Source organism: Dasypus novemcinctus, chromosome X, assembly GCF_030445035.2.
Source record: "Dasypus novemcinctus isolate mDasNov1 chromosome X, mDasNov1.1.hap2, whole genome shotgun sequence".
Lineage (NCBI taxonomy): Eukaryota > Metazoa > Chordata > Mammalia > Cingulata > Dasypodidae > Dasypus > Dasypus novemcinctus.
The window spans coordinates 129,727,259-129,742,193 of record NC_080704.1 but is presented as its reverse complement, the minus strand read 5'-3'; the positions used below and the strand labels follow the sequence as shown (position 1 = coordinate 129,742,193).

General features: G+C 38.0%; 1 protein-coding gene across 2 annotated transcripts; it reads left to right on the top strand.

Moving 5' to 3' along the window:
• The first annotated feature begins 1,247 nt into the window (after positions 1-1,247).
• Positions 1,248-14,704, top strand: UPF3B (UPF3B regulator of nonsense mediated mRNA decay). 2 transcript variants are annotated; one of them, XM_004467492.4, is made up of 11 exons: positions 1,248-1,479; positions 2,385-2,491; positions 2,668-2,774; positions 5,361-5,459; positions 7,631-7,741; positions 8,922-8,965; positions 9,452-9,634; positions 10,049-10,087; positions 11,839-11,999; positions 12,454-12,748; positions 13,702-13,995. In XM_004467492.4, the coding sequence occupies exons 1-11, from the start codon at positions 1,324-1,326 to the stop codon at positions 13,849-13,851; spliced, it is 1,452 nt and encodes a 483-aa protein (XP_004467549.1). In that variant the 5' UTR covers positions 1,248-1,323; the 3' UTR covers positions 13,852-13,995. The 2 variants fall into 2 exon arrangements, with proteins under 2 accessions (XP_004467549.1, XP_004467550.1); XM_004467493.5 differs by lacking the exon at positions 10,049-10,087 and having other exon boundaries at positions 1,250-1,479; positions 13,702-14,704.
• Positions 14,705-14,935: the final 231 nt, after the last annotated feature.

Sequence of the window (14,935 nt, the reverse complement as noted above, 5' to 3'; positions counted from 1 at the left end):
CAATCAATCCCCTTTTCCCTTGCCCCTGGTAATTACTGATCTGGTTTCTATCACTGCAGTTTTGCCTTTTTTTAGAATTTCATGGAAGTGGAATCATACAGCGTATACTCTCTTTGGGTCTGAATTCTTTTACTCAGCATAATTAGCTTGAATTCATGAATTCTTATGGGTGTATCAGTTCATTTTTGTTATGCAGTAGTATTTCCTTGAATGGATGGACTTTTTAAGTCATTTATCACTTGGACATTTGGACTCCTTCCAAATGTCCAGATTGGGGCCATTATGAATAATGTATAATGTATAATTTACTTTTTTTTAAGTGGGGAGGAAGGTGACTCCAACTAAATCAAAACTAGGTCTTACTTAATTTTTTTCCTCCCTGTGACCCATCAATAAAATGATAGAATCCTTTTAACTAAAAAACGAGTGATGGGGGAGTGGATATGGCTCAAGAAGTTGGGCACCTGCCTTCCAAATGGGAGGTCCTGGGTTCAGTTCCCAGTGCCTCCTAAAAGAGTAGACATAGAGAGCACACAACGGAGAGCAGACAGCAAGTGCAAACAACAAGGGATGGGGTAGAAATAAATAAAAATCCTTAAAAAAAACACGAGTGATGAAAACAAATCTCATACATTCTGGTTATATTACATCCTTCATATACCAGTAGCTTGTAAATTCTTATTAAGTATCTAGGAATCAGCTATGAATCCTAATCAATATAAGGAAATAGTGCTAAAGTTTCTGGAAATACACTTTAGAATATCAGAAAATATAAGCTGTTCCCCTAGCGAGACAAATTTTGGAGAATATTAAATTTATCTGAGGAAAACAACGCTAAGTGCAGCCCGCTGAACCTATATTTTCATCTGGGAAAAAAAAAAAAACCGCTGAACCTTCAAAACTAAAGGACTGGGTTTATTTACAAATAGGAAACCTGAGGTATCTATAACTCCCAGCACTCCTGGCCAGAAACGGGTGGCTGCTTTGTATGCCGGGACTTGTAGTACAAGCACTAGCCATTCTATTCACGATGGCGGTGGTGCCAATAGTATGTGAAGGAGCGGGCCTCGAGGGACTCTGGGACGCGACCGGATTGGGCAGTACGAGAAGTAAGAACCAGGTGTTAAAACTTTTCCTCAGAGGGACGCCGGTTACACGAAGTCTCGCGAGGTCTTGGCGGTAACCAATCAAACGAGTGGCGGAGCTCGTAACTAGGGGTATTGTTGGGGGCGGAGCTCTGACAGGAGCTGGGCGGGCTTCGTAGACAGCCCGGCCTAGTGGCGTTCAGGCCGAACTGCCGCTGTGAGCCGCGTAGCCGAGGCCATGAAGGAAGAGAAGGAGCATAGGCCGAAGGAGAAACGAGTAACCCTGTTAACGCCCCCGGGGGCCACAGGCAGCTGCGGTGGAGCTTCGGGGGACACCACCAAGGGGGAAGACAAGCAGGATCGCAATAAGGAGAAGAAGGAGGCGATGAGCAAGGTGCTCGGTCGGCTGTTGACCCGGGAGAGGGCGGGACACCCCGCCGCCCGTGGATGATGGCTGGGAATGGGGGTGCCTTCTTCATGTCCCAGTCCCCCTGTGACCTGAATGAAAATCGCACCCTGCCTCATCCACTAGCCCGAAATGGGGTGGGGTGGGGACTCCTCCCGACCAAGCGTTGGGGTGGAAGTGAGAGAAATGGGGGCTCCCCGGACATGAAGGGTTTTAGGTCCGAGCTGTGAGACGATAATGGGGCGGCGGGGAGGGAGGAACGGGGCGCGACAGTGAAGAGAATCATAAATTTAAAAGTTCATTGAGGAGAATTACTAAGTTTTGACGAGAACATCAGAGGTGGAAGTAGCCTGTGATAGCAATGGAAGAGAGTTGGGGGAGAAGGGGCTTCAATGATTTGAGGAGGATCGGGAGCAATGGTGTGAATTTTTTTCGTACTCGTTAGGGTTTTTAGTTCATTAAGCTGAATGAGGAAAGGATTTTGTTTTAGGAGGTGCTGGATGTGCAAGAGAGAGATTAATAAATCAAGAATTAGTGGCGCCCGCAAAAGAGCAGGGTTGGCTTTCTGATTTCTTACCACTAGAAATGAAAAAATGGGTGAGATGGTGCGCAAACTAGAATACTGCGGGGCACTAAGTTAAGGGCAGGCAGACCCTGAGATTTTCCTTGCTCCAGTCGGCTCTGGTTTGTAGGACTGTTTTGTTTTGTTTTTTTTTAACCGCGTTACTGTTATGTTTGACAACTTCTGATCGTTAGGCCGCGGAAGAATATTTTCCCTTGGGTTTTTATAAGTAGTGACTTTACAGCCCATCTTTCCTCAGGGACTGTGATTCCTTAAAGATTGACAAGAAATGGATTTTTACTAATTTCATTTTCCTTATTCATTTCTTAAGGTGGTAATTCGGAGATTACCTCCCACTTTGACTAAGGAACAACTCCTGGAACATCTTCAACCTATGCCGGAGCATGATTATTTTGAGTTTTTTTCTAATGATACCAGGTAAAATAAATACATTTTTAAAATAAGAGGGAGTAAATAAAAAAGGTTTCTTCTATTCTTTGGATACTAGTAATATTTTCCAATTGATTTTTGAGTCTCTTTATTTAATGTATGTATACTTGTAATTCAGCTGGATACCCACAAGCACATTTACATAACTACTTTCCTTTCTGCAGTCTGTATCCTCATATGTATGCCAGAGCATACATCAACTTTAAAAACCAGGAGGACATTATTTTGTTCAGGGATCGCTTTGATGGTTATGTATTCCTTGACAATAAAGGTGAGTCCTTGTAACTGAACTAGAAGTTTCTTGTCATTTGTATGTCTTAAGAAAATATGTATGTCAAAGTGCACCCTCAATGCCTTCATAGATTTTGTGACTTTTCACAGCCCTTGAGTAATTTTATTGACCTGTTATTTCTGTAGTCTGATCATCTGGATGAAATTACCACCAATTTCTCCTCATGTGGTGAATTTTGTGCCCTGGATTAGATGTTATTTTGATTATTTAACTAGTTTCAGCAGCAATACTGATAAATGACTCTAAACCTATAAGACAAGTTTTGAATATTTACTTCTCATCTTGCTTCAAGGACCAACATTAATTTAATTCAAATCCCTTAAGCCAGCAGTTCCCAGTTGGAAATACTGTTTAACATTCTCAGAAAGATGTATGTAATTAAGACTTTGAACTTGATGATATCTCCCTTTGTATCCAGGAGGATCCAGTCTATAGGGAAGAAACACTTTTACCTTAACTCTATATTATTGGCTGCTTACAAGTTTTAGCCAGAGAATGTCTAAACTGACATTGGTCACTTTTCTTTTGGCTATGTAATCATAGGTGAATGGAGTGTCTTTGTTTCGGGTTTTTGGTTTTTTTTCAGTGTATTTCAAAGTTGATAAACATTCAGTTTTTGTCAGAAAATATGCCAGTAAAGTTGAAGGATCGCTACTGTGGCCAACTTTTATTAATACCCCAAACCAGCCACTTCTTTATTTCTACTCTTTTATTCCAGTGTATAGCAATAATTTCCTAATCACATAGCCTGGAAATCTGAGTTGTGTTGTTACCTTTTCCTCCTTTTTTTTATCCCCTACATTTAAATAAACTATAAATATTGTCAGTTCATTGTTTTTTGATGTCTTGTTCATCTAGGCTTACTGATGCTTTCACAATTTATGTCTACATTATCCAATGCTTGGACAATCGCTGCCTCTCTATTTGTAGGATTTTCCATTTTTTCCACTTATTATAATTCAGGCTATGATATTGCCATGAAATTAATCTTTTTGAAAATACTGATTTTAAGATAGCAGTCATAAAAAAAAAGTTCAAATTTCTTAGCCTGGTATTCAGGGTCCTCCAAGGTCTGACCTCCCTTCTGTTTTTTTCAGACTATCTACACAGTTTCTTATTCCTTCAGTATGGTTTATCTCTACTCTCTCCTCAGATATATCACAGTTATTAATCTAATCTGATTCCACATTCAGTAGGATTTCCAGAAAGATGTTTTCTCTATGACTGCTCTGTGATTCCTTTTGGCCAATTCTTTTTTTTTTTCAAGATTTATTTTTTATTTATTTCTCTCCCCTTCCCCCCTCCCCCCAGTTGTCTGCTCTTTGTGTCCATTCATTGTGTGTTCTTCTGTGACCACTTTGGTCCTTCTCAGCGGCACCAGGAATCTGTGTTTCTTTTTGTTGCATCATCTTGTTGTGTCAGCTCTCCGGGTGTGCAGCGCTATTCCTGGGCAGGTTGCACTTCCTTTTGTGCTGGGCGGCTCCCCTTACGGGGCGCACTCCTTGTGCGTGGGGCTCCCCTATGTGGGGGACACCCCTGCGTGGCATGGCATTCCTTGTGTGCATCAGCACTGCGCATGGGCCAGCTCCACACTGGTCAATTGTTATTTCATTCTGGCTTATTATGTCTAGATGCCACCATAGTATTCTGTACATTGTGTGACATTGTTCTCTGGCAGGGATCTGATTTTTTTCCCTGTTTTTTCTCTTTAGTTTTTTACTTTTTTAATTTGATTTTTTAAATTTTTGATATTTTTAAAAAGATTTTATTTTTCCCCCTTGCCGCTTGCTTGCTGTCTGTTCTCTGTGTCTGCTTATCTCCCTTTGTTGCATAATCCTGCCGCACCAGCTCTCCGCTGGTGCAGGTTGTCAGCTCTCTGCGAGCGTGGGCTGTCAGCTCTCCATAGGTGCAGGTCAGCTTGCCTTCACAAGGAGGCCCTGGAAAGCGAACCCAAGGCCTGGCATATGGTAGATGGGAGCCCAATTGGTTGAGCCACATCCACTTCCCAATTTTTGATATACATTTTTAATAACAGCTTTATTGAAATATTATTCACGTTTAAAATTCACCTTTTTAAAATATACAGTTCAGTGGTGTTTAATACATTCCCAAAGTGTTGCAGCCATCACTACAACCTAATTTTAGAACCCATTCATCAACCCCAAAAAAGAAACCCCATATGCATTCATTGTTACTCCCTATTTACCTCACCCCTTCCCCAGCTCTAAACCACCACTGATCTACTTTCTGTCCCTATAGCTGTGCCTATTCTAGATATTTCTGATGTATTTTTTAAAATGAAAATGTTTGTAGTTTTGTTTCACATATCAAATGACCACATTTTAGAAGTTGAATTTAGATGTTTCCTGACAAATCTTTTCATTATGTTATCAGTGTGATGTTTGGGCTACTCTGATAACATGTTGATTATAGTTGAGCCAATGTGATTTTTGCCCATTGGGAGGTGTCATCAAAGGGGGCCTAAAGAATGGTGGATTGACTCACTTGTATCCACTTTTGACAATTTCTTTGTTTTAACAAGTGTGTTTTCTTTTTTCTAAATAGGTCAAGAATATCCTGCCATAGTAGAATTTGCCCCTTTTCAAAAAGCTGCAAAAAAGAAGACTAAGAAAAGAGATACCAAAGTTGGGACTATTGATGATGGTACACTATAGCTACATTATGTAATCCTATTGCCTATTGTAGTTTTTTAAAATATTACCGTTGTGAAGGTTAAGTAAGCCCCAATATTTTATGTAAGAAAACATATAAAGTTCATGATAACTGTTATTCACCGATGGAGGTGTTGTTCAATTGTTAGAATGTAGGTAGGTTTCCTGCAGAGTTTCCATTCTTCTTTTGATAGTGGCATTTCATTCCTCCATCATTAAACAATATAGTATTAATTAATGAGTAGTAAATCACATATGTCTATTGATTAGAAGACAATGGGGAAAAAATCAGATGTTTCAAAGTATAACAAATGCTTCTTGAGACCTCTTACCATTTTCATGATTATTTATTTGACTTTTAGTTTCCATTATCCTTATATAAATAGAAAAGTTTATCATTGAGAACAATGATGGAAAAATTTCCATATCTGAGTAACTTAATATAAAGTAGCTGAAGTGGTCCATTCTATTTTCTAGGCTTTGACTATACACTTACCTATACTCATAGTAATTAGGTTGAATGGAAATACAGGAACTGAAAAACAGGAATAATTGCCATTTAATATAAACCATCTCCAGATTTTGAGATCTCTATAGCCAATATTTTTGTTATGTTGGATAAGAACTTGACCCCAATATAATATATCAGATTGATATTTTAGAATTATCTAGTTCGAGGTCCATCATTAGTTTCTATAACTGGTATTTTTTTTTCTCTTTATTTTTTTTAATGTTAACATTAAAAAATATGAGGTCCCCATATACCTCCCACCCCCCTTATAACTGGTATTTTATAAAGAAAACACAGTAAAGACTCAACATACAGCTGCTTGTTGATTATATCATAGATTCAGATCAGGAAGACTGGATCAAGTCACATGCTCGATGGTGCATAGAAACTCCAAATACAGCAATACAGTGACTCAGATGTGTTACCCTTTCTGATCACAGGTGTCTAGGAGAAAACTTCAGGAATTGTCATCACTTCCAGTGCCCACCTGGGACATTCCCCTAATTTATATTTTCGGAACATCTAGTTTTCATATGTCACACTTACTTAACATGAGATATACCCATATAGGAATTGCTTACATGTTATGTATAATACTCTGTATATCCTGTAGCTGTATCTTTCAGTTCTCCATTTTTTACATTTTATTATTAAGATCAGGGGTTCTTAACCTTTTTTGTTCCACGGACCCCTTTGCCAGTCAGGTGAAAACTACAGATCCCTTACTAGGTCCACACTATACTGTGTATTATTTAATAAATATAGCATACCTGTACCAACACGTCCCCACAAGGATAATTTTTTTAAATTTCAATTCAAGTTCACAGTCCCTTTGTAAGAACCCCTGCTTTAGATTACATAGATGATACACTGAAAATATAGGAGGATTCTCATATACCTCCCCCTCCCCCTCCCCCACTCTTCCCCATTAACATCTTTCATTAGTGTGGTACAGTTGATGAATTCATATTGAAGCATTGCTACTAACCATGGTATATAGCTTACATAATAGTTTACAGCACACATTTTTTTATAGGTGTTAACAATATGTAATGGTCTCTATCTGTCATTGCAGTATCATTCAGAACAATTCCACTGTCCCATGTTACACCTATTCTTCCCTCTCCCTCCCCTCTGAACCCCTGGTGACCATTGCCTTTTTATCATTGTTACAAGTTCTTCCATTGCTAGAGTAGTAAGTCTGCTTTAGTCCATAGTTGCATTCCCCTCTTATGTTTGTTCATTCCTCAATCTTGGAGATTTTACGATGGTCTCTATTTCTGATTGAGAGGGGGCTTAGATCCCATGGGGCAGATGGATGGATCAGTTTTCCTTTAAGTGTGACTCTGGATTAGTAGGAACAGTGATATTTAAAAGCCAATATGACATGCCTGGTGGTTCTCTTACAAGGGGTGATGTCTCATTGTCCCTGATCCCCGTGTTACACCAGACTCTCATAGTATCAGTAAGAGAAGTTCTGAGAATAAGTGACGAATAAAGCTTTAGTCTCTTGGGTAGATATGGTTTGGTGTGTTTTTATTCTTTAGTGAAGTAAAAAATTATCTTCTTTGATAAGTAAATATCCTAGATAATATTCCCTATTTTGCTTATAAATTCTGCTATATTTTCTGTTTCTTTTCCTGATTATTTAGATCCAGAGTATAGAAAGTTTTTGGAAACTTATGCTGCAGATAATGAGAAAATGACATCTACTCCAGAGACATTGCTAGAGGAAATAGAAGCAAAAAATAGAGAATTAATAGGTAAGTAAGCAAAACTAATTAAGGGCAGGGTTTTTTTTTATCAGAATACCTAGGTCTGGTTCCCACTTCCATCACTAGCTGTGTGACCTTGGGGATGTCACTAACTTCTCTGAGATTCCATTTCTTCTTCCATGAGGTGCATATGATGTCTGCTTCACAGGATTATGAGAATGGGTTGATAAGATGGGAAAAAATTCTGTGACCTATTCCATGCCCCACAAATGTAGTATTATAAGTATAAAAAATTTGAAAACTGATAGGGGACCATTAGACACCAGGAAGCCTTTGAAGATAAATTGATATTGTCTAGTAATGAGAAGGTCATATTCCTATAAATATATTTTGGCCTGAAAATAGCAAAAAAATAAAGTTACTTTCTAGAAAATTGAAATCTTGAGAAATTCTAGCTTGGATGTTGGTTCTAACAATAGATTGTCACTACTGTATCAGTAACTCTAAACATGAGCATAGTCTTTCTACCTTCTAGGAATTTATCCTAAGGAAGTATGTGTTCAAAAATCTAGCTACAGGGGAGCGGGTGTGGCTCAGTTGCAGCATGAGTGCCTGCTTCCCATGTATGGGGTCCTGGGTTCAAACCCCAGTGCCTCCTAAAAAAAGAAATCTAGCTACAGCCTCCCCCATACACACACATACACAACCCCTCAAAATACTAGCTTCAAATCTAGGTAACTTTGTTCAGAATATTGAAAAGTACACTTAAATATTCTTCTAAAACTTGGATTTTTAATAGCTGCATAGTAAAGTTCATCTCTGATCATTTCCTTAGAATAAATTCCCAGAAGTGGAATTATGAAGTAAAAAGAATTAGATAATTTTAGCTTCTTCCCCAATTTCTTCCTGGACAAATTTGAACTAATTTATATTTCAGTCATAAAACAAGACTGCCCTTTGCTCTTTAATTCTCACTGGCACTGGGAATTACTCTTTTAAAATTTTGTTTCATTGTTTTGTTTTGAATGTCTTCACTTTTTTAAAAGTATTTTTAAGTTTGCGGAGTTGAAATGGAATACCCTAAAACCCTTTCCAATAATACAGTTGTGAACTTTCTGTTTAAGGGGTGTAGTTTTCCCACCTTGGATGGGTGGTAGGGAATGTCAGAAAATGGAATCCTTTTGAGGGGTTGATAAGTATTATTAATAATCTGTTTACATTTATGTAGCTAAAAAGACAACCCCACTTTTGAGCTTCCTGAAAAACAAGCAGGTAAACCTTTTGTTTTTATAGTTCTCTCCATACTTTTATTTCATTGGTTCAAATTTTGTAAATATTTTCAGAGCATTGGGGTCCTATAAGATAAATAGCTGCTTTTTCCACTATCATTCTTTAAAGATTTGGCCCGTTGGTCTCACTCTCTGGCCCTCTCCTTCACTCTGGTTGTTGGACTAGGGATTTACTCTGCAAACCTGGAAAGCCCTTCACTTGTCCCAGACAAATTCTCTTGATATTCTGAAAGCCTCTGGTAGTATAGGAAGGCAACAGTAAAAGACTCTGATACTAGCAGGCCCTGGTCTTGATTCTCTTTCATATTCTGAATGGTGTGGGGTGGGGGTTAAGGATGTAAAATAACCACTTTGTAGAAAATAGGAAGAAAACGAGGTTATGGTTTAGTGGGTGCCCACCATGCCTTTGGGATTAAGGTTTTGGTGGTGGTTATCTTGTTTGAAGGCTTGTGCTGATGTTTCTTTATAGAGAATGAGAGAAGAAAAGAGAGAAGAAAGGAGGAGGCGAGAAATAGAAAGAAAAAGACAAAGAGAAGAAGAAAGGAGGAAATGGAAAGAAGAGGAGAAACGAAAAAGAAAAGATATAGAAAAGCTAAAGAAGATAGACAGAATTCCAGAAAGAGACAAATTAAAGGATGAACCAAAGATTAAGGTATGAAAGTAATTTAAACAGACTGCATGTTGCTGAAAATTGCATGCGTCTTCTTTAAATATGCATGTTTCTTCTGTTGGTATAAATACATGTCCTTTTTTTTTTTGGTCTTTGTTTTTTGGGGGGAGGAAGTGAACTGTTTTTTTTTTAAAAGTTCCTACAATTCTAATAGTACTTTTTAAAATTTAACATCATTTAAAAGGATTAAGTAGTTTTACATGATCCTAATCATTTCTTCAGTGCAAATCTGTTATTTTTATCATTGCAAATTCTTGATTTTTGGATTACTGTTCTCTCAATCCATAGTAAATAAGGGTTTAGAGCTGGCTGACATTAATTATGGGTTTTATTCAGCTTTTCCTTCATATTTGATACATGAAGTTGCCTCATCTGTTTGTTTTCCACTGTCTTCAGGTACACAGGTTTCTGTTACAAGCTGTGAATCAGAAAAATGTAAGGACCAAGCACATGATACAGAGCACCTAGTATCATGTCACACACACAGGTCTTAGTTAATAAATCCTTTTGGTGGTGGTGGTAGTGTTATCTGTAGAAAACCCCTTCAAACTGACTTGGGTCTTCTTAAAAGCTGAGGTATTTACACAACTACTTTAAAAGGAAGCCCGGGTGACTTCCTCATGCTCTGCTGTCTACCCAGGACCTTCAACAGTGTACAGCCAGAGGAGAGCCATGCTTAAATAGTTCTTCCTCATCCTATATGCCTCTCATAACTGCCTTATGGGAGTACCTGGGATGAATATCTTGCATTATGTGCTTTTCCCTCTCATGTGATTCCCACATTATCTTCTTGCCTCCAGCTGGGAATCTATGAGCAGCAAATTCTGATTCATGCATTGCATTTAGGAAGAAGAAAACCAACCTTTCTGCTTCCCTCTGGGGGCATGGCTTAGACAGCCCTTGCTCCAACAAACTTCCTGGGGAACTGATTCCTTAGTATTTTAGGGAAACAGAAATGGTGCAGGGTCTCCCTCTTCCACCTCCTGAATCCTCAGCAGTTTATGTGACTAGGGTTCTCTGAGCCTCTACAGGGCTCATTGGTGATAAGGGGTTTAGGCAGGGGTTATCCCTTTCAGCAGTGTCTCTCTCTCTCTCTGCTATGCTGCAAGTGACTTGACTTGCTATCCCTGAGTATAAGCAAGGCAAAAGGTAGAGCCAGCCATGCTGGATACATTCATTAATGTTCTTATTAGAGTAATGAGCATCTTGGTTTCAGATAGAGATGTTCATTAGAGAAATAAGAATACTTCCAATGAAACCTGCACATGATATCCTAATTCTGATGGACTGGTGCCTTTAGTGTACCATTTGGACTCACCATTTGCAGTGGCTGGCTGTGTGCTTAAATACTTTATGCTTAAGTCTTTTGAGGTGCTTTGCCTTTTGCTTGGTGATTTGTATGATGCCTTCATCCTGAGATGGACCTTTGTATGATGCCTTTACTCTGAGGCTTGAAATTCTTCTATTTTACCTAAGAATCTCTGAATCTCCAGTACATGGTGGGGAGGGGGTATTCTAGAAAAATATATAGCAGTGGTGGGAGAAAGAAGCTGTCTAGTTAGCAATTTTAATTTTTTAGAATGGTATTTTTAAATACACACACACACGTTGAGCACAGAGTTCCTACTCAGTGGAGATGGAACGGCACCATTCTGTTATATAAGGCATTTGGATTTTCAATCAAATGGCAAATAAAAAACTATATTATTCTCAGGCTCAAGGCAAAATTATTTCTGCAGTAGATCATTCCTTTAGTGACCAAGGTGTCTGTTATTCCATGTATTTAATAAAAACAATCCAACAGTAATGACCTGCCTAGAATTTTAAATTTTGGTGTATATATTCCTATCAAGTTGTATCAGCATGCTGATTTGCTACAGAAGACATACTTGGAAGCATGCATTGGTTTACTTAAAGGTTGACCCATTTAAAGCATTGATCTTATTGCCACAAAGTGATTAAACTACTCCATTTGAGTGGATAACACTTTGACATTAATTAGCATCCTTTTTAGTAAATTACTGTTCTTGTGTACTAGTTGTTCACCTAAAAATTTAAGAGCACCTGCAGATATGGGAGGCATCCTCTAGCCTAAATTTTAAATATTTAGCATATTATTTTCTTTGATAGAAAAAAATGACAGTGGCTCACCCTTCAAAATAACAATCAACTTGTTCTCTTTAAAGCTGCTCAAGAAGCCAGAAAAAGGAGATGAAAAAGAATTGGACAAAAGAGAAAAAGCCAAGAAATTGGACAAAGAGAATCTGAATGATGAAAGAGCCAGTGTGCAAAGCTGTACATTGACCAAACGTTCTGACGGCGAACTTAAAGATGATAAGCCAAAGAGGTTAGTAGTGGAGAGAGCTCTTTGGTACATTTGATTTATATATATATAAACTTAGAGAAAAATCGTGCATAATGTGCAGAATTCCCATACAGCGCACCTCTTCAACACCTTACATTGTTGTGGAACATTTGTACAGATTAGGTACATTTGATTTAGATGTGTCTCTAGATAATAGTTTTGATGCTATGTCCTGGACTTATACTTGAATTAAGATAAACTATTTTATTAGAGGCAGGGGGGTGAGGAGGAAAGGTTTAGAATGTTCTAGTCTCTTAATCTAGATGAACGATTTGTTTACTGAAGATGATTTTTTATAACTAGCTAGTATTATTATATTTTTTACCCCGCTCCCAAAGTACAGCCTACTGGCAGGGGCCAACTCAGATTCACCATGTTCCTGCATTTGTGATTACAAGTCTTTAAAGGCTCATTTTCAGATTTGTTTTTCACGCAGACCTGAAGATGAGAGTGGCAGAGACTACAGGGAGAGGGAAAGGGATTATGAACGAGACCAAGACCGCATACTCCGGGAGAGAGAGAGACTGAAGCGGCAAGAAGAAGAGCGCCGGAGGCAGAAGGAGCGCTATGAGAAAGAGAAGATTTTTAAAAGAAAAGAAGAAGAAATGAAAAAGGAAAAAGAAGCACTTAGGGATAAAGGAAAGAAGAACGAAAGTACAGAATCCATAGGCAGCTCAGAAAAAACTGAAAAAAAAGAGGAAGTGGTTAAGAGAGATCGCATAAGAAACAAGGTACTGCTTTTCCACAAACTTGTTTATTTTCTTGAGGATCTTTTTTCTTGCATGTGTAAAAGAAAGGGTAACTCATTGTTTATTGAAGACTTTTCACAGGAAAACTCTTAAGTACTTTTTTCCCCAGCCTTGGCTGGGTTCTTTTTTTTAACTTATTATGGAAATTTCAAACAGACACAAAAGTAGAGTGAGTGGAGAACAGTGTGATGAACTCCTTTGTACCCATGACCCAGCCTCAACTATTATTAGCTTAGGCCAACCTTGTTTCTACTCTGCTCTACCCCTGTCCCCACTGGATTATTTTAAAGCAAATCTTAGATATATACTTTAGGTACTTCAATATTAGAAATACTCTTTTTTTCTTAATAATATAACCCTAATAGCATTTTCACACCAAAGTTAATAGTTCCTTGATAGTCAGGTGGCCCTTGATCTAGAGACTGGAATATATTCAGGTTCAGCTTTTTGGAAAGAATATTTCATAGGTGGTGGTGTGCACTTCTTATTGCCTCACATTGGGAAACATATAACGTCTGCAAATCCTTTTTAATTTTTTTCTTTTGATGAAAAATTTATGATGAAATGCACCATTTTAAGTGCACATTCACTGAATTGGACAAGTGAGCTTCAATAAATGTGTATGCCTTAACCTGTTCTTTTTTTGAAGACATTTCTAGTGGCTTTTAATTTTTTATATTCTCATCATTCTAGTATGTCCTTAATGGTTCAGATTAAGTGAACCATTATGAAATGGTTGCTTTTCTTTGGAGGTCCAGGAGAAGCAGGCAATTGAAAGCAAATTAACCATCAATGCTATCGTGTACCCTACCTTCACATTTGTGGTCTGGTATGAATTGTTTGGGGTGTGTATTAATACAGAATAGGACTCTGGAGATCCCATGTAAAAGCCTAGAAGTAACGTTACAACATTAACGTATTTCATTTTACTTTAGGATCGTCCAGCAATGCAGCTTTACCAACCAGGAGCTCGAAGCCGAAATCGACTCTGTCCCCCTGATGACAGCACCAAGCCTGCAGATCCGGCAATAGAAAAAAAGCAGGAAAGTGGTATAAGCCATAAAAAAGAGGGAGGAGAGGAGTGATAAATCTAAATGGCCTTGGGTATCCTGACTGTCTAGGCAGCCAAAGAGCACTATTAAGCAATCCAGAAGTGCCTTCAGGGCAAAGGGATAGAAAGAAGGGGTCGCTGTGCTGGTGAGGTACATTGCAGAGGAGTACGTTTTGCGTTAAAGCAGGAATCTGATGGCAAGTTCAGAATCTGAAGTACAATTTCCTTGTTTATGCAGTTTCTACAGATTAATTTTAAAGTGTAAGAAAAAGATGAGGGAGGTGACATGCATTGCAATTGCAGACTAGAAACGTCAAGTGAGGACTTAATTATTATAGGACACAAGAGCAAATAGGAGAACTGGATCTAAAATCAAAAGAGCTTGTTAATTCCAGGTGGAATTTTCTTAATTGGAGCAGAGCAGAGGCAGTTCAAAGTCTTGTTCAGATTTAGTTAAGTTGCATTGTGGGTGGTAACTGTTGACAATTCAGTTGTAGTTGTAGAAGCAACAAGCATGTGATTGTAGTACAAGTACAGTGAAGGATATAACAAATTTTTGCTAATGCATAAATTTAAGTAGTCGTGTAACACGTCTGTATCCTATGTCCTAAAGTTTTAGGATTAGTTTTAGTTTTTTGTTTGTTTATATGAGCTTAGCATAGGAATATTTTGAAACATCTCATTTGCCTTTAGCATTTTTATATTAATAGGTAAAACTTAGCCCTTGTTTGATTCTTGACAATCCAGTCTTTATTTTATCTTAGGTCTCATGATCTGAGTCTATACCCTCTCCAGGAAGGAAACTTCGCTAATATTTATTCTATTATATGGCAACTTTTAGTCTTGTTTTGTAATTGGTGTCAATAAACATCAACAGCATTCAAGTATGAACTTGTATATTTATTAATTTTACTAAGTAGCTATTAGTTTTGGGAAATTAAACTTTTGATAATGAATTAACTAGGGAATTTAAAAAGGGGATGAATGATATTAGTTTCTGCCTTCACTGACATGTCTTTATTTTGCCTACCAAGGAGAGGATCAAATTATGGTTTATTACTCGTCTGTAAGTACCAATTTGTTTGAAGAACATCCTTGTTTTAGTCTGCTAAGGCTGC